This window comes from Lampetra planeri, chromosome 40 (genome assembly GCF_965212315.1).
Source record: "Lampetra planeri chromosome 40, kcLamPlan1.2.h2, whole genome shotgun sequence".
Taxonomy (NCBI): domain Eukaryota; kingdom Metazoa; phylum Chordata; class Hyperoartia; order Petromyzontiformes; family Petromyzontidae; genus Lampetra; species Lampetra planeri.
In genome coordinates, this window is record NC_136146.1 from 6,750,065 (window position 1) to 6,773,406 (window position 23,342).

Below are 23,342 nucleotides of genomic sequence, written 5' to 3' on the forward strand. Positions count from 1 at the left end.
AATCCCATGGTATTCCCAGGAAGTATACCATCCCAAGCACTTCAATCCCATGGTATTCCCAGGAAGTCTTCCATCCCAAACACTACAATCCCATGGTATTCCCAGGAAGTCTACCATCCCAAACACTACAATCCCATGGTATTCCCAGGAAGTCTGCCATCCCAAACACTACAATCCCATGGTATTCCCAGGAAGTATTCCATCCCAAACACTACAATCCCATGGTATTCCAGGAAGTATTCCATCCCAAGCACTACAATCCCATGGTATTCCCAGGAAGTCTGCCATCCCAAACACTACAATCCCATGGTATTCCCAGGAAGTCTGCCATCCCAAACACTACAATGCCATGGTATTCCCAGGAAGTCTGCCATCCCAAACACTACAATCCCATGGTATTCCAAGGAAGTCTTCCATCCCAAACACTACAATCCCATGGTATTCCCAGGAAGTCTGCCATCCCAAACACTACAATCCCATGGTATTCCCAGGAAGTATTCCATCCCAAACACTACAATCCCATGGTATTCCCAGGAAGTATTCCATCCCAAACACTACAATCCCATGGTATTCCCAGGAAGTCTGCTATCCCAAACACTATAATCCCATGGTATTCCCAGGAAGTCTTCCATCCCAAACACTACAATCCCATGGTATTCCCAGGAAGTCTGCCATCCCAAACACTACAATCCCATGGTATTCCCAGGAAGTCTGCCATCCCAAACACTACAATCCCATGGTATTCCCAGGAAGTCTACCATCCCAAACACTACAATCCCATGGTATTCCCAGGAAGTCTTCTATCCCAAACACTACAACCACGCTCACCCTTGCTGTTAATTGCAAAGCAGCATTAATACGCAGGTGTGTTTTAAAAAAACTAAAACTAAACTATATTTATTTTTAAATTCTTTATATTAAGTTCACTTGCTTGCTTGCTTGCACGCTTACGACCGTGCAAATCTTTCGGTCGTTTTTTAACCCACTTCGCGTGATCCAATCGAGCTGACATTTTGCACACAGACTCGTTGTGCGTGACAATTTATTTTCGTGAAAAATTTTTCCTAAATTTTACACTTTTTAGGTAAAAAATGTTCATATTTAATTACCAATTGCTTAATGGTGGCAGGCAATCATCTGACCCATAGGTGGCAGCCATATCAAGCCAGAGGACGAGAGGACTCTAGCCGCCACGCATATAAAGGATTTATAGTGAAAAACTTTGTTTTTACGGGTTAATTTTTACCAAGTAAGGCCCACTGAGTTTACGCTGCTCTTTTGCAGAAGCTACCTGGCCACAAATGATAGCTCAACGAAGTGGCTTTTCATGATGGAATTTACACCAGCCAAATACTCTAAACGCGTGATGTTGATTCTAATGTGGAGAGAGAGAAACCGGAGGACCCGGAGAGAAATTCACGCGACCACGGGGAAAGAGAGACACGCAAACTCCAAATACACAGCAGGCAATCGGGGTTGGGATCGAACCCACGCCTTCCTGTATACCAGGCGAGGGAGTTAACATCTCTCCACCGCGGCACCCCTAAGTCAGCCATCTCACCGTCACCGTTATTGCTTAATGTGCCTTGTCTCTGCTCAGGCTCGAAGCTGCCAGATGCCCCGAAGTTGCCGTGGCCAACATTGACCCAGAAAAACTCAAGCAGAAGCAACCGGTGAAAGTATCGAATGTGAGTCGTGCATTTGTCTTTGTATCCATCCAGGAGAAGAACCACGCTGAGTTGTCAGCATCTCTCTTTAAATCTAATGGTAGGTTTTTACCCTTTTAACTGGTACAAAACTGACACCTTTATTCAAGGTATCATGTCAGTTTTGTACCAGTTAAAAGGGTAAAAACCTACCATTATATTTTGCCACTGGTAAAAGAGATCTCATAGTGTAAATCTCTTTAAATCCTTTATATTAAGTTCACTTGCTTGCTTGCTTGCTTAGGACCGTGCAAATCTTTTGGTCGTTTTTTAACCCACTTCCCGTGATCCAATCGAGCTGACATTTTGCACACAGACTCGTTGTGCGTGACAATTAATTTTCGTGAGAAAATTTTTTTCCAAAATTTTACACTGTTTAGGGAAAATTTTTTAATATTTAATTACCAATTGCTTAATGGTGGCAGACAATCATCTGACCCATAGGTGGCAGCCATCTCAAGCCAGAGGACGAGAGGACTCTAGCCGCCACGCATATAAAGGATTTATAGTGAAAAACTTTGTTTTTACGGGTTAATTTTATTACACGCTTTAATTTAACTCACCCTGTCTGTTGTTGTTGTCGTTGTTGTATTCTCAAATCTTGTAACTGAATTTTAACCCACTTCCCAATGTGGTATCGACTGCAAACTTGGTATACTTATGCCATACTGATGACAATACTATATTCTATCATAAAAATATATATATATTTTTTTAACATTCTTTTTTATATGTTATATTTCGGCTTGGGTCTAATTGTCCACGGTCAACTGACGTTGGCTGTAATTGGCCACGGTCCCTTACATTATGGCAAGCTTTGGGGCCACTTCCTGGAGTCCTGGAGTTCTTCCATTACGAGTACATTTCATAAAAGCGTGTTTTTAATATTACTTCTTTCAGGGGGTCTTGCATTGTTTTTTTATTTAAAAAAAATTTTTGGAAAAAATGTTCTTGTACGTATCCAATTTTTTTAACCAGGCACTCTACCCATCATCATCAATATCATCAGCAGCCATGATCTATCCGCTGCTGGATTCAGGCCGTCCTCAAGCTGTCACGCTGCCCGACGCTCGCACGATGCGACCACCAAACGTGTGGAGTTCCTGCACGCGAGCTGGCCTCACCCAAGGGTGGCACAGTCGCGTGTTTTACAATCGGGTTTAATTGTCTTTTTATATTAAACCCGATCATCTGAGATTGGGAGAAATCCGGTTTAATTGGTTTTAATTGCAGAACCGCACTTCGCCAACGATGGGCTTCATCCATTCCAAGCTAAGGAACTCACTGGCGCCCACGATTGTGGAGCTCGTGTTATCAAAGTCAAAGTTTATCAAAGTTTATTTATTAGGTATAGACCTGTGAGCCATTCGGCTCTTGAATCGGGTGCAACCGCAACAAACAAAAAACTAAAACATGAACAAGAAAACATCTTAAAGTGACTATGTGACTGAGTGCAAACAGAAAATCCAAGAAAAGACAGCAAAATATTGCAGAAAAAATCACCGTACACCAACCCTGTGCAAATATCCCAGTGGGATGCAAGTCAAACAACAACAACCACAAGACAACTTAGATTAAGGCCATCAGCCTAACTCTGTACTACAACAAACAAACATGGCCAAACCAAAAAACTTGTTCATCAAGACCAACCTGCCCGCCACATTCTCCGACTACCCCGTGCCCGACGGCCCCGAGTACGATGATAGCAGCACCGACGAGGAAGCTGCCTAAGCCTTGGATCAGAGTTTCGTATTCATTAAACCAGGTTTTAATTCCACGAAATCGGGTTTATAATTGTATCAAAGAAAAAACCCGATGCCTGCCGCTGGGAAAATCGGGTTTTTTCCACCCATGGTCTCACCGTCCGCGTGTTCGCTCTCTTCACCCGCACCCCATCGTTAGTCTTGACCCCTGTCTAGCAGCCCCTATTGTAGACGTGCCCCTCTGTGCAAGCCTCTCACTCACTTGGTACCCGCAGTCAATGTGTCGGCAATCAAATTGTGCACTTTCAGTTGGCGGTCAACGTCCAAAGTGGACTGCGACCCTCAAGGGAATGGCACCTTCCTCCCCGTGGTCACCCCCCCCACCCCCCCGCTGCGATCCGTGGATCAAACAAAGTCACTCGAGACGCCAGTGTATGGCAGCGATAGCAGTTTCAGCGAATGCTGTCGCAGGAGGTCCACACGTTTGGCGCAACGGTGACGAATGAATGATTGTGGGTTCTCTTAACCTGCGTTTGTGAAACATTTCTTTTGAGCGGGCTATAAATGTGAACCGGTGTTCAAAACTCCGATTGTCAACAACAGTGCAGCTGACGTTATTGGAGGGAGAAGTCCACAAACACCGTGGGGGGGGCGGCCCATGGAGCCGAGAGCAACGCGGCGCTGCGTTCGATTGGCCACACTCTGCTGGTGATATTTGTACATTTAGATTTATTTCTGCTGCTGTACATTTTCAAATTATCAGCCACTTTGTTGAGCCATCGGTTGTGGCCAGGTCGCGTCTGACAAATACGTGAATAGCTCCGTGGACTTTACCTAGTAGGTTAAAACATAATTTGGTTTTATTTGTATATTTTTTAGCGATTTTATTTTACCGTTCCTGTACTTTGCACTCTTCTTGTGTTTTTGTAGTGTTTGTTTTTGTGACCTTCTGACCCCGTGCCCCTACAGGGCATCTGTGAAAAGAGCTTCATAGCTCATCGGATTCCTCCTCCAGTATAAATAAATATTCTTATTTATTCAGAAAATGAAAACCGGTTGAATAAATGGTCCTGGAAAACATTGGCGTTACGTTCCATCTCTTTTCCACTGCCACAACTGAGCCGTGCCAAGCCGGCCCGGCACGGCTCAAGATGTTCCGTGTTTTTCCATTGCCACTGACATCACACGCACACGCGTTTCGAGTCGAAACGCATTTGGGGAGCGGTAGTGCCGTGGTTAGCGCTGCGCTGCGCTACGAACCTGGCAACCCGAATCCAATTCCCGCTCACGGCCAACACCAGTGATGATTATCTGTACTGGTCCTGGGCCTCCCCCGAGGTCGACTCGGCCTCAAATCAATACCTAGTGCGGTGTGTAAACATTGCCACTCGGCGGCCCGGCATGGTGTTGGCCATCCACCCCCTCGCGTGTCGTGTCGGCCTTCGTAAGTGCTCTCTAAACAGCACTTGCCCCTACAGTCTGTTCAGGCTATGCTGGAGGATCGTTGTTTTTGACGCGGTGTTCTCACCCCGTGTACCCATCGACGTGACACGCAATGAACGTCTCATCAGCCCCGCCCCTGGCCCTGCTTGGCCCCGCCCCTGGCCCTGCTTGGCCCCAGATGTGTTTTGCGGCCAGTGTATATAAGATCTTGTCTCTTGGATTTCTCTTCACTTGATACAGTAAATTTGGCTGTGACGGTCCCACCTGAAGACGGAGACTTGTGTTGCCTCCGAAACGTCGTGATTTAATGTAGTTATTTTCATTTATTATTAAGTTATTTTATTAGCAGCGTTTATTATTTATTTATTTCCCCTCCGTGACTTTACCGAAAAAACCTAAGAATATAGCGGTTTTGTTCCGGCTCTGCTCGAAAAACAGCCAGTGGAATTCCATAATAACGGGTCTTTTTGGGTTAGGTTCCGTAGTAAGGTTTGTCATGTGCCAGTTAGCTACTACTTCAGCACACCGGTGTGTTGGCAGGTGAACCCAGAACATTTTCAATTCGAGTACTGTGACGTGTCGCTGGTGACAACAACAACAACAACCACCAGCTTCGTCAGGCGATAGCCAGAAGAGTGATGAAGTCGTCCTCCCGTTTCCGGTCTCAAATAGAGGAGTACAGGTGACGTCATCACTGTGAGCCTATCAGCTGAGAAGACCAGAGGGAGGGTTAATGTAGTCCTCCTATAAGTTACAATGGATCACGTTAACCTGAGAATATGCAGTAGCTGATTATTGGTTGGGTTATTCACAGTTAATCAACATACCTAATGTATGTACATTATATCGATCTGAGAATATGCAGCAAATAGAAGAAAAAAACCGCCAGACCGTGAGAGCCCTACGCTGGCTCGGCTGTGCGGGTGGAAGAGGCCGGTATTGGTGAAGGTGCATCGCGATGGTCGTGTCTGGTAGGATGGGGCGGGTTCTGTTTTTTTCGTATGTTTTTGGGTGCTTTGTTTGCCTTTCCTATACTCTCCACTCTGAACGTGTTCTTACCCTCCAGTCTAAATCAATATTATTCTGATTCTGTCGTTCCAGCCGTGCGGTTGCCTGCCAGCTCCACGCGGCTTCGCCCCCAGCGTCGAGTGGCAGATGCAGCAGCAGGCCGCCTTCTCCGCCATGCGCCAGGTGAAACCGAGGGTCGGTCGATGAAGCCGAGGGTCGGTCGGTGAAGCCGAGGGTCGGTCGGTGAAGCCGAGGGTCTGTCGGTGAAGCCGAGGTCTGTCGGTGAAGCCGAGGTCTGTCGGTGAAGCCGAGGTCGGCCGTTAAAGCCGAGGGTCGGTCGTTGAAGCCGAGGGTCGATCCGGCGCGGTTCGCGAACTGGGTTAGCGGCAGGTGATAACTGGGCCGACCCCGGTACCAAAGCAGTCTTGGTTGCAGATAAGCCTGACGGCGACGAGATGTTGACCACCTCGCCTGGTATGTAGGAGGTCATGGGTTCGATTTCGACACCTGTCTATATGGAGTTTGCATGTCTTTCTCCCCGTGGTCGCGTGGAATTTTCTCCGGGTCCTTCGGTTTTACTCTGAACGCACATTTAGAATCAATGTTGCGTTCAAAATATTTGGCTGCTATAAGTTCCCACGCGATAAATCACTTTGTTGAGCTATCATTTGTGGCCAGGTCACTTCTGGATAAGAGCTATACAGCCAAAATAGGCTTTACCTGGTAAAGTACTACAAAAAAAGTACAAAAAATAGTAAGCTAGGCAATGGCAAACGGGTTTTGATTCCTTACCCGTACCCGGCCGCACCAGGGTCGCAAACGGGTACCCTACCCAATACCCGGCTACCCGTACCCGGCCGGGTATCGGGTAGGGTACGGGTACCCGATTGCGACCTCTGGGATGAAGCCATGTTGCAGGCGCGGGTGGGTTGATTCTAGGAACTTGAATTGTGAGAAGAGACAAGACGTTGGGAAATGAGTGACAAACGGTGACTCACCAGTGACTCACGACCTACCCGTACCCGGCTGCACCAGGGTCGCAAACGGGTACCCGTACTCGGCTGGGTACGGGTAGCCGGGTATCGGGTAGGGTGTACGGGTATCGGGTACCCGATTGCGACCTCTGGGCAGTGGTGACTCCGCTGCATGCGGCCTGTGTCTCTGCACCGTGGAGGCAGCAAGGATTGGTGGATCGCACGAGCATCGTAAAATTCCCTGCGGGCGTCGAAGAGGTGCCGTTCCCTAATAGTTCAATGGGCTCAAGAGTGATCTCCTGTTCGAATGAGCTTCAATGCTTCAATGCTCGTCTCCTCATCTCCTACAGCTACAAGAGCCAGGGGAGGGGGGAGGGAGGGATATTGGGCTGAGTCAACCATCAACCGAGATTTAATCTCCACGGCCTTCCGACTGTGAGCCGCTCGCTCCGCAGCTGAGCAGCCCCATCGGCGGCATCAATGAGCTACCGGTGAAACGTGCAACGTTCGCCCAACGTGGGCTCAACGTTCGCCCCAACATGAGCTCAACGTTGGCCCAGCGTTCCCTATTCACCGGACTACTGCATATGATACCCCGTGTTTTACGTTTCAGAAAATATCAAGGAACAAAGCAAGACGGACATTCCTGAAGTTGCACAGCGACATAAAGATGGTACGCCCACTGCCCCCGTGGGATGGAGCACACGCGCACAGTTGAAATGTTTGAAAGTTATTATTTTTTAAATGCTTTGTTTAAACTCCCCCGACAGTGGGGGACCGTCCGGGTGAGGTCGTCCAGGCGAGGGAGTTAACATCTCGCCACCATGGAGTGTTAGAATTGTTGTTAAAATTACACCAAAGTGAATATGTCACGTGGTCAGTGAAGGGTGTGTGTGATGTTTCTTGGGGGCTTTGTCATTTTTCCTCGGTCTTATCCGGATTGTGTGAGACTGGGCACCGCTGTGGCTAGGAGATGTTAACTACCTCGCCTGGTATGCAGGAGGTCGTGGACTCGATCCCGACCCTGACGCCTGCTGCTGTATATTTGGCGTTTGCGTGTCTCTCTCACCCCATGGTTGCGTGGAATTGGACCGGTTTCTACGCACTTGGCCCCCATCAGCAGTGTGTGGCCCATTCAGCACAGTAACATTGAACAGATCTAGTCTGTCTACAGTCTCAATATAGGTGGTCTATAGTAGTTCGGAATGTAAATCATTATTTAGACTGTAGGAATCCGATGAACAACGAAGATTTTTCCCTTCTTGGTTCTTTCGGTAAAGTCACGTAGAAGGGAAGTAATAAAATAATAAAAATAAAACATAATAAAATAATTCTCACGACGTTTCTGTTCTTCACCTGAGGACGGCTGCTTGCGTTGTGGCCGAAAGGTCGTGAGAATTATTTTTTTTTATGTTTTATTTTTATTATTTTATTACTTCCCTTCCACGTGACTTTACCGAAAGAACCAAGAAGATGAATCCCTGCAGTCACGAAAGCTTTAAATCGAAACGAAGATATTTTTCACAGATGCCCACTAGGGGTCGGCTCGACACGCTACGGGTGAGCAAGTTCGTACTAACACGTTCCTTCGGAGTGGGCAGGTAGGAACTTGGTCGGACGGCGCATTCGTGCGATCCGTGTCACGCGGCGCAAGCTGTTTTTGGCTGGCACGTCACGTGGTGCTGAGTCCGCCCGAAGCACTCTATGAAATACAAATCGAGGGCGTGGCTATGCACGACAGACAGACAGACAAATAATCCCTGGTGGGCAGTCAGTGTGGAACTGTTCCTACCTGTATTACACTGGTCAACAAAAAAAAGTTTTTTTCTGGCCTGGACTTTAGCAGCTGTTCTAGACTAATTTCAGGGTGCTGATTCCAAATCTGATCTCAGATTTGCTCTCACATCTCATTTTTTTTGCTATCGGCATACCCCATTTTAATTGATTTTACCCGAAATTAATGCTCTCACTTATGATTGCAAGTTGTTGCGAGTCAGTGACTGCTTTAGTGTTAAAATATGGTGCTGTATTTTTAGGATAGTGTGTGTATAATATAATCTTATGTAGATATCCACATTTATTTAATATTTTTCATCTGCAGTTTCTATTTGAAAATGCAATATTTGATATCTCAACAACCTGATGTGATAGACAAAAACTGATGCCAGATTTTGAATCGGCACCCCAACATTACCTTAAAACCGTTGGAATACCTTATGCCAGAACAAGTGTGTTGACCAGTGTTATAGGACTTCCTGCAGCACCGACACTTCAGCGCGCGTCTCTTGCGCGCGTTCCTGCAATGTAACGACGCAGCCAGAAGTGGAGGATGAGGAGGGGTGGAAGCGGTTCTGCTTGGGGGAGCGGCAGTACGGCAGCAGAGCGCAATCCGAACCCCCCCCCGCCGCCGCCACCACCGCCGCCAGCGTCAACAACAACCCCGCAGACAGCGAGGAGCTGGACCTCGACTTCTTGAAGGTGAGCGTCGCGCTGCCGGCGAGCTGTTACCTCCCTCGCGTGGTGCGCAGGAGGTCGTGGGATCGATCCCTGACCCTGACGACGCCTGTTGTGTATTTGGAGTCCGCGTGTTCTCGCTCTCTCTCCCCCGTGCTGGTCGCGTGGATGGTTCCGCGGGTTCCCCCGGTTTTGCTCTCCACCGCATTTAGAATCAACGCGCGTTTAGATTATTTGGCTGCTGAAAAAGAGATAATAGCTCATTTGGTTTTAGATGGCTAAAAAAAGCTTTAGCTTAGAGCTGTTGCACGCTCCATTTCCCCATATTTTGATGCTTTACCGCGACTCTGGTTTAAAGCGTTGACAACACTTTAGCTTCTTGGTTCTTTCCGTAAAGTCACGTAGAATGGAAATAATAAAATAATAAAAATAAAACGTAATAAAACAGGTCAGACCTGTTCTTCACCTGAGGACTGCTGCTTGCGTTGTTGCCGAAACGTTGTGAGAATTATTTTATTATGTTTTATTTTTATTATTTTATTATTTCCATTCTATGTGACTTTACCGAAAGAACCAAGAAGATTAATCCCTGCAGTCACGAAAGCTTTAAATCGAAATTTAACACTTTAGCTGTGTCTGTCCGTCTGTAACCGGGGCAGGAGCGGAGGTGGGTGGGTGTCACAGTAACACTCGGAACGACCATCCCAATATCAACTAAACTTAGTAGGACGTCAAGTTGCTATTAATCCCCTTTTCCCACGTCAATTCGTTTTTCTTCCAATTCCGTTCCTATGACGTACGTGAACCGAACTACTAAAACACGTTCCTTCGGAGTCGGCAGGCAGGAACTTGGTTGGACGGCGCATTCGTTGCACGACAGAAAGCTCGCGGTCACGTGACGCACTTCAACCAATCCGGGAGCGTACTACATGTTTGGGAGGGGCTATGCACGACAGACAAATAATCCCTGGTGGGCAGTGTGGAACTGTTGCTCCTACCTGTATAAAACAACTTTATCGGTACCGAGGCTCCCACAAGGCCATGCGGGAGGACGTGTGGCACAGATTTGCGCCAGCTATCGTAGAGTGCGGTCGTGCCACTACGGTTTTCTGCGGTGAGTAAAATGTCTTTATAAACAACGGCGCTACGTCTCTCTCTAAATAAAATGAATGGTGAACCGCTCGTGCGTTCTGAGATTCGTCGCTGAACGGGGATACCCACACCCTGCAACTTGCAGACGTCTCCGAACGGGATAAGGGTTAAGGGACTCTTCGCCCGAGGGAAAACGAGCCGCATCGATCGAAGGGTCGTTGCCCAAAACTTGGTGATGCAAAACAGTGCTCAAAAGTATCCACCGTGTCGGGCAAGGCGATGCCGTCGCGTGCCAGGCACCCTGCTTGCCCTGCCGACGACGCCGTTGCGTGCGACGTCGCCTCGTTAGGTTTCGATCGCACGCTGGGAAGGCTGTTGCGGGATCACCGCGCAAGCGTTGATGTTCGTATTCATAGGTTTTTTCAGTAAAGTCACGTAGGTAAAAAATTAAAATTTAATTTAATAAAAGTAAGATAAAAAAAAATAAAAAATCACGACGTTTCGGAGGCAACACAAGCTTCCGTCTTCAGGTGGAACCGTCACAGCCCGACAGCTGTATCAAGTAATTTTTTACCTACGTGACTTTACCGAAAAAACCTAAGAATATGAATCCTTGCAGTCACGAAAGCTTCAAATCTAGAATTAGTTGATGTTCGTCCCAGTTACGTTTCTGTTGAACGCACCGTTCACGACGGCATGCCGCATCGCGTGGACCCAACGGTGACGTATCCCGAGTCGCATGCAGCTTTTTCAGGGCGTCGCGGTCGCTAGGAGATGTTAACTACCTCGCCTGGTCTACAGGGGGTCGTGGGTTTGATCCTTGATCGTGACGCCTGCTGCTGTATATTTGGAGTTTGCGTGTCTCTCTCTCTCCCCGTGGTCGAGTGGATTTTTCTCCGGGTCCTCCGGTTTTTCACTCCGCATTTAGAATCAACGTCACGCGTTTAGAGTATTTGGCTGCTAGAAATTTCCACGTCATAAGTCACTCGTTGAGCTGTCATTTGTGGCCAGGTCGCTTCTGAAAAAGAGTTACGTAGCTCAGTGGGCCTTACCTGGTCAAATAAAAAAACAGTAATGGTTTAAATTTTGATTGAAAGCTTTTTTTTTATTCATTTTTTTATTTCCCTTCTCCGTGACTTTACCGAAAGAACCAAGAATATAATAGTAATGGTTTAGTTTAATCCATCACATGCGGCTCTATCGAAGGTGCGTAACTTAGTGTACTATCCTGGTAGCAAAGAATAATGAATGTCCCCCATGCTTTGCTGGAAACTGTCTCTATATATACTTATGTATATACTTGACTCTTTGAAGAACTCACGGTGGAATTTTTGGCTCAGTCTGCTACAGGTTGGCCAGCCCTGCAGCAGAAATCACAAACGGGTTTTGATTCCTTACCCGTACCCGGCTGTACCAGAGTCTCAAACGGGTACCCGTACCCGGCCGGGTACGGGTAGCCGGGTATTGGGTAGGGTACGGGTATCAGGTACCCGGTTGCGACCTTTGCCCTGCAGTGGCCGTTGCGGCCTCCTCTTGCCGCCATGGACGGACGTCAATAACGTCCCACAGTGCGACCGCGGCCACCGGCCCCAAACGGCGGAGCGCTGAGTACCGCCACCGCCCGCTCCGAGCATTCGCCAGGCAGCGGTTGAGATATTGACCAAGTGGCTGCTCCCCAGAAGCCATCCACGTGCTCGCTCACCAGCCTCGACACGAACGCCTGAAGCAGAGCTGAGCTGCTCTACGATTACTTGGGTAGAAATCAGTTACTTTGGTAGCAATCGGTTACTTGGGTATTCATCTGTGATTTGGGTAGAAATCAGTTACTTGGGTAGAAATCGTTTACTTTGGTAGCAATCCGTTCCTTGGGTGGTAATCGGTCACTTTGGTAATCGATTACTCTCCTGATTACTGATTATAAAATTCGAGTTGTCGACTTTACCGAAAGAACCAAAGAGTACAACTCTAACATAGTTGGGGAAAAAAGTTTGACCTCTGTTCTCACGTGTGCCGCTGGACGGGCGGTAACGGGTCAGGCTCGGTGATGTCATCCAAAAATCCTCCTCCGCCGCCGTCACGCCGGGCGGCTCTTGTCGGGGGTTTCCCTCCTTCGGTAGGCAGGATGGTGGTGGGGGGGGGGGCTCCGAATTGTAAAGGGGGGCCCAAGTAATCGAGCAGAAGCCGATTTACAGTTTTAGGTTGAATAGCCCAACTTAACCATACTCATTTTAACACGTAGGCTTTCGCGACCAATATTATTCATAATCAACGTTTTTGGGTTTAGATCGCGTTATTTATAAATGTATCGTAACCCTCCACCACCCGACACGGCCAATCAGTAAAAAAGTGTCACGTTGACAAAAGACAAATAGTTCACTGCTTTAGCCCACCGGTGTTTTGAAGCGTGAAACCACAACATTTACAATTTGAGTAGTACAACGTTTCGCTGGTAATTGCATCCAGCATCAACGGGCAATTCGCTGTTGTGGTTTCACGCTTCAACACACCTGTGGGCTAAAGCAGTGAACTATTTGTCTTTTGTCAACGTGACACTTTTTTTACTGATTGGCCGTGTCGGGTGGTGGAGGGTTACAACACATTTATAAATAACGCGATCTAAACCGCAAAAACGTTGATTATGAATTAACCATACTCCTTGGTTCTTTCGGTAAAGTCACGTAGATATAAAACAAAATAAATTAAATCACGACGTTTCGGGCGCAGCACAAGCGTCCGTCATCAGGTGGGACAACCGCGGCACGAAACAAATTGCTGAACCAAAGAGTATGGATCCCTGCAGTCACGGAAACTTCAAATCTAGATCCAACTTCACTAATCGATCGCGGCTCTGATGGAGACGTCGGCGGTGAACATCCCGCCATGCAAGAGAGCTGCTGCGTAGCGTGACATCGCGATGGTAACCCGTTGCCCTCCCTGTCTCCCCGTCTCTCTCGTTGGTGTTCTGAACAGATTGGCACCCCTCCGCTGCTCAGCGTGGTTGGCAACTTGGGTCAAGTAAGTCTTCGCGACACCACCCCGACGTTTTTTTTTTGTTGTCGGAAGCTTAAGAAGAACTATTTTCCGTAATACAGATTTTTTTTTTTTGGGGGTTAGATCGCGTAAATATAAACGTGTCGTTAAACCCGCCGCCGCCACTACCCGACACAGCCAATTAGTAAGGTTTGTCACGTAAACAGAAGGTGCCAGTGTGTTGGAGAGCAAATCCACAACATTTACGATCTGAGTACGACGTTTCGCCAGTAATTAGAACCGGCATCATCAGGCGGTGATCGCGAAAGCGCACGTGTCATCGTCATTATCATCGTCAAAAAAATAGCTACTTTCTTTCCGTCTTGATAAAGAGCGCAGAAGAACGCAGAACGCAAAACTATTTGTTTTCTGCATCTTTTATTATCATCATCGTCATCATTGTCATCAGCAGCCATGATCTACCCACTGCTGGATGGAGGCCCTCCCCTGTGTCGTCGCCATCTCTCGCGGCCATTCTGATCTCATCGCCCCTCTGTGGACGCGTTCGCTCCTTTGGCCGCCGTTCCATCGTTAGTCTCAACCACCGGCCGTCACGCCTCCACGCGCGCGTCCCACCAAAGCCCCCGTTAAACACATTCCTCCTGCGGAGGGAGCTGGTAGGAACGTTGGGTTGCTCGGTCAATGGCCAGGGTCAACGGCGGCGTGGTGTATTCCGCAAATATGGCCGACTGTGAGGGCGGGCACAAGCCGGCGTGAGTAGGTTAAACGTTGAGTTTTATAAGGGCACCACGGGGTGACCAGCCCCTCCCCACCCAGCCCCACCCCTCCCACCCCCCACCCAGCCCCAACCTCCCCACCCAGCCCCTTCCCACCCTCCCCACCCAGCCCCTCCCCACCCAGCCCCTCCCCACCCTCCTCACCCAGCCCCTCCCTCCCCACCCAGTCCCTCCCTGCACGACGGATGGACGGACACAATAATCCTCTGTGGGCTGGTGGAACCAGTGGGTTCCTACCAGTAATATAACCCGTGTGTTGATATATTTCACATTATTAATGTGTATCAGATACACGCTAGAGCTGAGTTTCAGATTGAAATGTTTGGCATTTTGGATTTTAAAGGTCACTTTCTCGTCGTTTTTCGAATAATTTTTGTCACTTCATAATTGAACTTGCCCTCTTGCCGAGAGTAGTAACATCGCCCTCCCTGTACCATGTGACACCACAGTCGCCACGTCACAGGAAGCGCATTTTCAAATGTGCCCATTACAGGAAGCGGCATTACTTCCTGCGGCGGTGTTATATTTTTTCTGATCAATATAAAACGCACGCAAAGATCGTATCGTCTGAAATGTCACGTTTTTTTTAAGGCCCAAATTTCAGATTTTCATTTGGGATTAATCGGCAAAATAAGGAACACATTCCCAAGACATATGTGCGCGTGTGTGTGTATGGTAACGTATGGGGAGCGGTAGTGCAGCGGTTAGCGCGCTGTGCTACGAACCCGGCAACTCAAATTCGATTCCCGCTCACGGTCAACACCAGTGACCATTATCTGAAACACGACCCCTGGTTCTCCCCTAGGTCGACTCGGCCTCAAATGAGCACTTGGTGCAGTGCATAGTAAACACCCGCCACTCGGGAGACAAAGGCGGACGGACGTGAGTGGTGCTGTGCCGTTCATAGGTGCAACTCGCTAACGGCACTTGCCCCGAAAGTCTGTCGAGGCTATACAGGCGGGGGGGGATCTTTGTCTTTGTGGCGTTTGTGTTTCTGCGTGTGTGGGGCAGGCGACCCTCATCGTGGTGCTCGAGTACCTGACCGTGTGGTTCGAGGAGAGAGGCTTCTCCGAGGAGCTGGTGAGCTCCTCCCCCGATTTGCGAAGTGAACGACGAATAAGAACGCTGAAAACAAAGTCGGTTATTTTTTTTTTTTCGAAATTTTCTTTTCAAATCGTGGATGTACGTGCATATGTCCCTCGGGGCTTTCCTGGAGTGCGACAAGATAACAGCAACAATAATAATGTTCGTAGGTTGTATCTGTTGTGTATGTTGAACTTCTTTCGCACCGTACGTAGCCAGCCGTGCTAATCGGAGGTGCGGGGGGAAGGACAAGAAACTAAACTCAAAAATCAGTTCTCAAGAAATTAGTTTTCAATCTGCATTTAAAAGTGGATCACACCAGTGGTTTCCTAATATCGTGACCTGCAGAGTGGTGAGCGAGTTGGTGAGTGACTAATGTTGTGACCTACAGTGTGGTGAGTGAGTTGGTGAGTGTCTAATGTTGTGACCTGCAGTGTGGTGAGTGAGTTGGTGAGTGACTAATGTTGTCACCTGCAGAGTGGTGAGCGAGTTGGTGAGTGTCTAATGTTGTCACCTGCAGTGTGGTGAGTGAGTTGGTGAGTGTCTAATGTTGTCACCTGCAGTGTGGTGAGCGAGTTGGTGAGTGTCTAATGTTGTCACCTGCAGTGTGGTGAGTGAGTTGGTGAGTGACTAATGTTGTGACCTGCAGTGTGGTGAGTGAGTTGGTGAGTGACTAATGTTGTCACCTGCAGAGTGGTGAGCGAGTTGGTGAGTGTCTAATGTTGTCACCTGCAGTGTGGTGAGTGAGTTGGTGAGTGTCTAATGTTGTCACCTGCAGTGTGGTGAGCGAGTTGGTGAGTGTCTAATGTTGTGACCTGCAGTGTGGTGAGTGAGTTGGTGAGTGACTAATGTTGTCACCTGCAGAGTGGTGAGCGAGTTGGTGAGTGTCTAATGTTGTCACCTGCAGTGTGGTGAGTGAGTTGGTGAGTGTCTAATGTTGTGACCTGCAGTGTGGTGAGTGAGTTGGTGAGTGACTAATGTTGTCACCTGCAGTGTGGTGAGCGAGTTGGTGAGTGACTAATGTTGTGACCTGCAGTGTGGTGAGTTGGTGAGTGTCTAATGTTGTGACCTGCAGTGTGGTGAGTGAGTTGGTGAGTGTCTAATGTTGTGACCTGCAGTGTGGTGAGTTGGTGAGTGTCTAATGTTGTGACCTGCAGTGTGGTGAGTGAGTTGGTGAGTGTCTAATGTTGTCACCTGCAGTGTGGTGAGTTGGTGAGTGTCTAATGTTGTGACCTGCAGTGTGGTGAGTGAGTTGGTGAGTGTCTAATGTTGTGACCTGCAGTGTGGTGAGCGAGTTGGTGAGTGACTAATGTTGTGACCTGCAGTGTGGTGAGTTGGTGAGTGTCTAATGTTGTGACCTGCAGTGTGGTGAGTGAGTTGGTGAGTGTCTAATGTTGTCACCTGCAGTGTGGTGAGTTGGTGAGTGTCTAATGTTGTGACCTGCAGTGTGGTGAGTGAGTTGGTGAGTGTCTAATGTTGTGACCTGCAGTGTGGTGAGCGAGTTGGTGAGTGACTAATGTTGTGACCTGCAGTGTGGTGAGCGAGTTGGTGAGTGACTAATGTTGTGACCTGCAGTGTGGTGAGCGAGTTGGTGAGTGACTAATGTTGTGACCTGCAGTGTGGTGAGTGAGTTAGTAAGTGACTAATGTTGTGACCTGCAGTGTGGTGAGCGAGTTGGTGAGTGTCTATTGTTGTGACCTGCAGTGTGGTGAGTGAGTTGGTGAGTGACTAATGTTGTGACCGGCAGTGTGGTGAGCGAGTTGGTGAGTGACTAATGTTGTGACCTGCAGTGTGGTGAGTGAGTTGGTGAGTGACTAATGTTGTGACCTGCAGTGTGGTGAGCGAGTTGGTGAGTGACTAATGTTGTGACCTGCAGTGTGGTGAGCGAGTTGGTGAGTGACTAATGTTGTGACCTGCAGTGTGGTGAGCGAGTTGGTGAGTGTCTATTGTTGTGACCTGCAGTGTGGTGAGTGAGTTGGTGAGTGTGTCTATTGTTGTGACCTGCAGTGTGGTGAGCGAGTTGGTGAGTGTCTATTGTTGTGACCTGCAGTGTGGTGAGTGAGTTGGTGAGTGTGTCTATTGTTGTGACCTGCAGTGTGGTGAGCGAGTTGGTGAGTGACTAATGTTGTGACCTGCAGTGTGGTGAGCGAGTTGGTGAGTGACTAATGTTGTCACCTGCAGTGTGGTGAGCGAGTTGGTGAGTGACTAATGTTGTCACCTGCAGAGTGGTGAGCGAGTTGGTGAGTGACTAATGTTGTCACCTGCAGTGTGGTGAGCGAGTTGGTGAGTGACTAATGTTGTGACCAGCGGTGTGATGAGTAAGTGGGGGCGAGTAAGTGAGTTGTTGAGTGACTAATGTTGTCACCTGCAGTGTGGTGAGCGAGTTGGTGAGTGACTAATGTTGTGACCTGCAGTGTGGTGAGCGAGTTGGTGAGTGTGTCTAATGTTGTGACCAGCGGTGTGATGAGTAAGTGGGGGCGAGTAAGTGAGTTGTTGAGTGTGCGTGTGTTTTAATTTGTAGTGTGGTGAGTGAACACGCAACATGTATAAGTAGCTGGGGTGATAGATAGTGATTGGGTGGGTGGATAGGTGGTTGAGTGGGTGGGTAAGTGCCTGGGTGAGTGGGTTAGTAAATGAGTGGGTAGGTGGATAGGTGGATGAGTGGGTGGGTAAGTGCCTGAGTGAGTGGGTTAGTAAATGAGTGGGTAGGTGGATAGGTGGATGAGTGGGTGGGTAAGTGCCTGGGTGAGTGGGTTAGTAAATGAGTGGGTAGGTGGATAGGTGGATGAGTGGGTGGGTAAGTGCCTGAGTGAGTGGGTTAGTAAATGAGTGGGTGGGTGGATAGGTGGATGAGTGGGTGGGTAAGTGCCTGAGTGAGTGGGTTAGTAAATGAGTGGGTGGGTGGATGAGTGAGTGAGTGGGTGGGTAAGTGCCTGAGTGAGTGGGTTAGTAAATGAGTGGGTGGGTGGATAGGTGGATGAGTGGGTGGGTAAGTGCCTGGGTGAGTGGGTTAGTAAATGAGTGGGTGGGTGGATGATGGAGTGGGTGGGTAAGTGCCTGGGTGAGTGGGTTAGTAAATGTGTGGGTGGGTGGATAGGTGGATGAGTGGGTGGGTAAGTGCCTGAGTGAGTGGGTTAGTAAATGAGTGGGTGGGTGGATAGGTGGATGAGTGGGTGGGTAAGTGCCTGAGTGAGTGGGTTAGTAAATGAGTGGGTGGGTGGATGAGTGAGTGAGTGGGTGGGTAAGTGCCTGAGTGAGTGGGTTAGTAAATGAGTGGGTGGGTGGATAGGTGGATGAGTGGGTGGGTAAGTGCCTGGGTGAGTGGGTTAGTAAATGAGTGGGTGGGTGGATGATGGAGTGGGTGGGTAAGTGCCTGGGTGAGTGGGTTAGTAAATGTGTGGGTGGGTGGATAGGTGGATGAGTGGGTGGGTAAGTGCCTGAGTGAGTGGGTTAGTAAATGAGTGGGTAGGTGGATGATGGAGTGGGTGGGTGGGTAAGTGTGCGAGTGAGCGACTTGGTGAGTGAGTTTGTTGTTGTAACCTGCCTCGCAAAACAGTCAGTCTGGTAGATCAGTGCTAACCGACATTTGATTTTAACCTCATTGCCGAATGCGACTCTTCATTGGCCACTGACTTGCTGCTGCGTCAGAGTGACTTGCTGCTGCGTCAGAGTGACTTGCTGCTGCGTCAGAGTGACTTGCTGCTGCGTCAGAGTGACTTGCTGCTGCGTCAGAGTGACTTGCTGCTGCGTCAGAGTGACTTGCTGCTGCGTCAAGAGTGACTTGCTGCTGCGTCAAGAGTGACTTGCTGCTGCGTCAAGAGTGACTTGCTGCTGCGTCAAGAGTGACTTGCTGCTGCGTCAAGAGTGACTTGCTGCTGCGTCAAGAGTGATTTGCAGTGGCGGCGGCGTTACCGCGGTGTTCCTTGCAGGGACGCTGGATCTACGCGCTGCTTGCCTGCATCGAGAAGCCGCTGCTGCCAGAGGCCCACTCCCTACTGCGACAAATAGCCCGCAACTGTGCCAGCCTCCGGGCCAGTCTGGTAAGTGAGAAGCCCAGAGACTTCTACCGCGCCCCCGGGGTAGGCGCGATGCCCGTCGCGTGACGGTCAAACCGATATGTTTAGTAGTCACGAGCCGGACCAGGAGCCAAGTTAAATGCAGAACCAAATACTGGTAGGAAACTCTTGGTTACACCAGCCCACAGGGGATTATTGTGTCCGTCCGTCGTGCAGGGAGGGGCTGGGAGGGTGGGGAGGGGAGGGTGGGGAGGGGCTGGGTGGGGAGGGTGGGGCTGGGTGAAGAGCGGAGGGTGGGGAGGGACTGGGTGGGGAGGGGCTGGTCACCCCGTGGTGCCCTTATAAAACTCAACGTTTAACCTACTCACGCCGGCTTGTGCCCACCCTCACAGTCGGGCATATTTGCGGAATACACCACGCCGCCGTTGACCCTGGCCATTGACCGAGCAACCCAACGTTCCTACCAGCTCCCTCCGCAGGAATGTGTTAATGTGATGGTTCTTGTGCAATCATTGGCGACCGGGGTTGGGACAGCTACCTCGACAGGTAATGGTCCCATAGGATGCCAGTGCTGCTCGTTTTGTGGGGGGGGGGGCGGGGGTGGTACCACGTGGACTCCCGATTCGTCGGTCCAGCTCGTGGCCGTTGGAAGCGACGGTGAGACCCGTGGCGACTCCCACACGCACGGTGCCTTTTTGTGTTGGGCACATCTCATCATTTCTTTATTCATTTTTTTATTTCTCTCATCATGTCTGCAGTTTTGTTGCCAGAAAAAAGGGGAAAAACCTCTTCTTATATTTTGGTACTGGCAAAGGAGGTCTCATGATGTATTCTTTGAAAACTCATTTTATTTTTAACTGCTTTTTGTGTAAATCTTGACTGAAAGCTTTCGTGACTGCAGGAATTCATATTCTTTGGGTCTTTCGGTAAAGGTCCTGATGACGACCGCTTCTGTTGCGATCGAAACATCGTAGTTTTTTGTTTTTTTCTTTGAACATATCTACGTGACTTTACCGAAAGACCCAAAGAATATGCTTTTTTTACATGCTTTTATTTAACTCACTCTGTTGTTGTTGTTGTCGTATCCTCAAATCTTGTAACTAAATTTTAACCCACTTCCCAATATGGTATTGACTGCAAACTTGGTATACTTATGTCATACTGATGACAATACTCTATTCTATCATAAAAAAAAATATTTTTAAAACATCTTTTTTACATGTTATGTTTTGGCTTGGCTCTAATTGTCCACGCTCAACTCACGTTGCCTGTAAATCACCATGGCCCCTTACGTTATGGCAAGCTTCGGGGCCACTTCCTGGAGTCGTGGAGTTTTGCTATTACGAGTACGGTACATTTAATTAAAGCGTGTTTTTAAAAAAATATTTTTAAATATTACTTATTTTGTGTTCAGTTTGTCGTCCTTCCTCCGCACCTCCGATTCGCACGGAAGGCTACATACGGTGTAAAATAAGCTGAACATCCATAATAGATACAACTCACAAACATTGTCGTTGTTGTTGTCGTTGTTGTTGTCGTTGTTGTTATCTTGTCGCCCTCCAGGAGAGCCCCGAGGACAGCAGGCTGTCTGCGCTCAACCTGCTCATCTGCCTCGTGGCGAGGTGAGTGCACGCTGTGCGGGCGTCTCGTGGCGGCGTTCTCGCCTTGATGGCGTGCGGAAACGTGTACGGGAGGTGGCGCTGATGACGACGACGCTGATGATGACGACGCTGATGACGACGACGCTGATGACGACGACGCTGATGACGACGACGCTGATGACGACGACGCTGATGACGACGACGCTGATGACGACGACGCTGATGACGACGACGCTGATGACGACGACGCTGATGACGACGACGCTGATGACGACGACGCTGATGACGACGACGCTGATGACGACGATGATGACGACAATGATGACGACAATGACGACGACTGATGACGACGACGATGATGACGATGATAATGACGATGATAATGACGATGAATGACGATGAATGATGATGAGGACGGTGGTGGTGGAGCTGTAGTGTAGCGGTTAGCGCACTGCGCTATGAACCCAGCGACCAGAGTTCGATTCCAGCTCATGACCAAAACCAAAGACGATTTTCTCAATCGGTCCTGGGCCTCCCCTAGGTCGAATGAGTACCTGGTGCGGTGTGTAAACATCACCACTGAGGAGACAAAGACGGCCGAGCGTGGTGCTGGCCACCCACTCCGCTAGTGTGCCGTGCCGGCCTTCATAGGTGTGACTCGATAACACCACTTGCCCCAACAGTCTGTTAAGGCCGCACGGCTGTTGGTGGTGTGGGTGGCGACGCGTGCCGTGACGGGCGCTCGCTGCTCATTCACGCAGCGTCAGCACCGTGACCACACGACCCTTAACGCGCCCAGCGCCGCCGGGTCTACGGAGGCTGAGCACGGGTGGTAGAATCTCGACGATGAGAATTAACGATGATCGTAACACTCTTTGGTCCTTTCGGTAAAGTCGCGTAGAAATAAATTAAATAACAATAGAATACGACGTTTCGATTGCAACACAAGCAACCATCATCAGGTACAAATAAATGAGAAAACAAACATAGTAAACTTGGAAATATAATGCAATACAACACAGAGAGTCGGCCAACAAAACAGTCAACACCCCACCTGGTTGATTACGTTCTTCCAAAAATTGCCAAACCGTCATAATTTCAACTTGTAGCGCGCAAACGCACCGCATTCGTTCGCTCTCGGAGAGAGCCCGGCACGGTGGCGCCAGGGGGGGGCGGGGACCACGCAGTGAGGAGCCGGCGCCAACAATTTTCCCAAGCTCTGTGGTCCTCTGTATATCAAGGTGTTATTGGAAATCGATGAGTGTTTACACGTGGGAGGAAACCCAGGGTGCAGTGGAGAAGGGGGGAGCGGGATAATAATTCACACACTTAGGTAGGCCTCGGCAAGGTAAGGTAAATTGTACCCTTTTTACCGGGTGAAAGGTAAAGGGTAAAGGTGTCGACATGCCAAGGGGTAAGGGTAAAGGGTAGGGTAGAAGGTAGGCTCGTTGCATTTTACCTTACCTGCTAAAGGGTAAAAGGTAGGGTAGAGTGATTGTATTGTGGTAAGGTAAAAGGTAGGGTAAAAGGTAGGCTCGTTGTTTTTACACTTTTACCTTACCTTGCCGAGGCCTACACCTAGGCCTGCGTTGACCGTGCCCTCCGCATTTCTCTCCCTACAGATACTTTGAGCAGAAGGACCTCGCGGACAACTGACGGTGGTGGACCGAACCGTCGGTCCGCAACGCTCACCTTCACAACAAAGATTCACTCTGCCAAACTCTGCCCCCCCACCCACCATTTTATTATAATAAAAAATCAATCTTCATCATAACCGCGATTTACAGTCTGTGAACAAAGACAAAGATCCCCCGTGTAGTCTTAACAGACTGTTGGGGGCAAGTGCGCGAGTATCGGCGGCACGACCTATGAAGGCGCCTGCACTGTGGCACGCGAGGGGAGCGGGCGGCCAGCACCTCACGATTCCGATTTAAAGTTTTCGTGACTGCAGGGATTCATCTTCTTGGTTCTTTCGGTAAAGTCACGTAGAAGGGAAATAGTAAAAATAAAACATTAAATAATTCTCGCAACGTTTCAGCCACAACGGCTGCTTGCGTTGTGTCCGAAACGTCGTGAGAATTATTTTATTATGTTTTATTATTTTATTACTTCCCTTCTACGTGACTTTACCGAAAGAACCAAGAAGTAGCACCTCACGATGTTTACGCACCGCACCAGGGACTCGTTTGAGGCCGAGTCGACCTAGTGGAGGCCCAGGAATCCGTGAACACACACACACGCGCGCGCACGCACAAGCGTGGGACAGGGCAAGCACGGGGAGCAGTTCAGAGCATGGTGTTGTTCGTCACGCCGCGTCGGCAGGAACTGTCGAGTCTGCTCGCGATTTTGCCCGCGATCGCTGTGCAAATATTTTTGTGTTTTATATTCAGAATAAAACTTGCCGCGGCGATAGAGATACTACTCGAGCGTAACTATGCGAATGTGTGTATAAATAAACGGCGTGGTGTTTTTTTTTTGACGCTACCCATTTTTAC

General features: G+C 49.0%; 1 protein-coding gene across 1 annotated transcript; it reads left to right on the top strand.

The window, feature by feature from the left end:
• Positions 1-1,589: 1,589 nt before the first annotated feature.
• GEMIN2 (gem nuclear organelle associated protein 2) lies at positions 1,590-22,621 on the top strand (the record flags this gene model as incomplete). The annotated part of the gene is made up of 9 exons (XM_078612864.1): positions 1,590-1,688; positions 5,954-6,043; positions 7,448-7,507; positions 9,151-9,312; positions 13,351-13,395; positions 15,159-15,227; positions 19,160-19,270; positions 20,810-20,868; positions 22,470-22,621. Coding segments are annotated over 9 exons (729 nt in total), but the record flags the coding sequence as incomplete, so codon positions are not given.
• Positions 22,622-23,342: the final 721 nt, after the last annotated feature.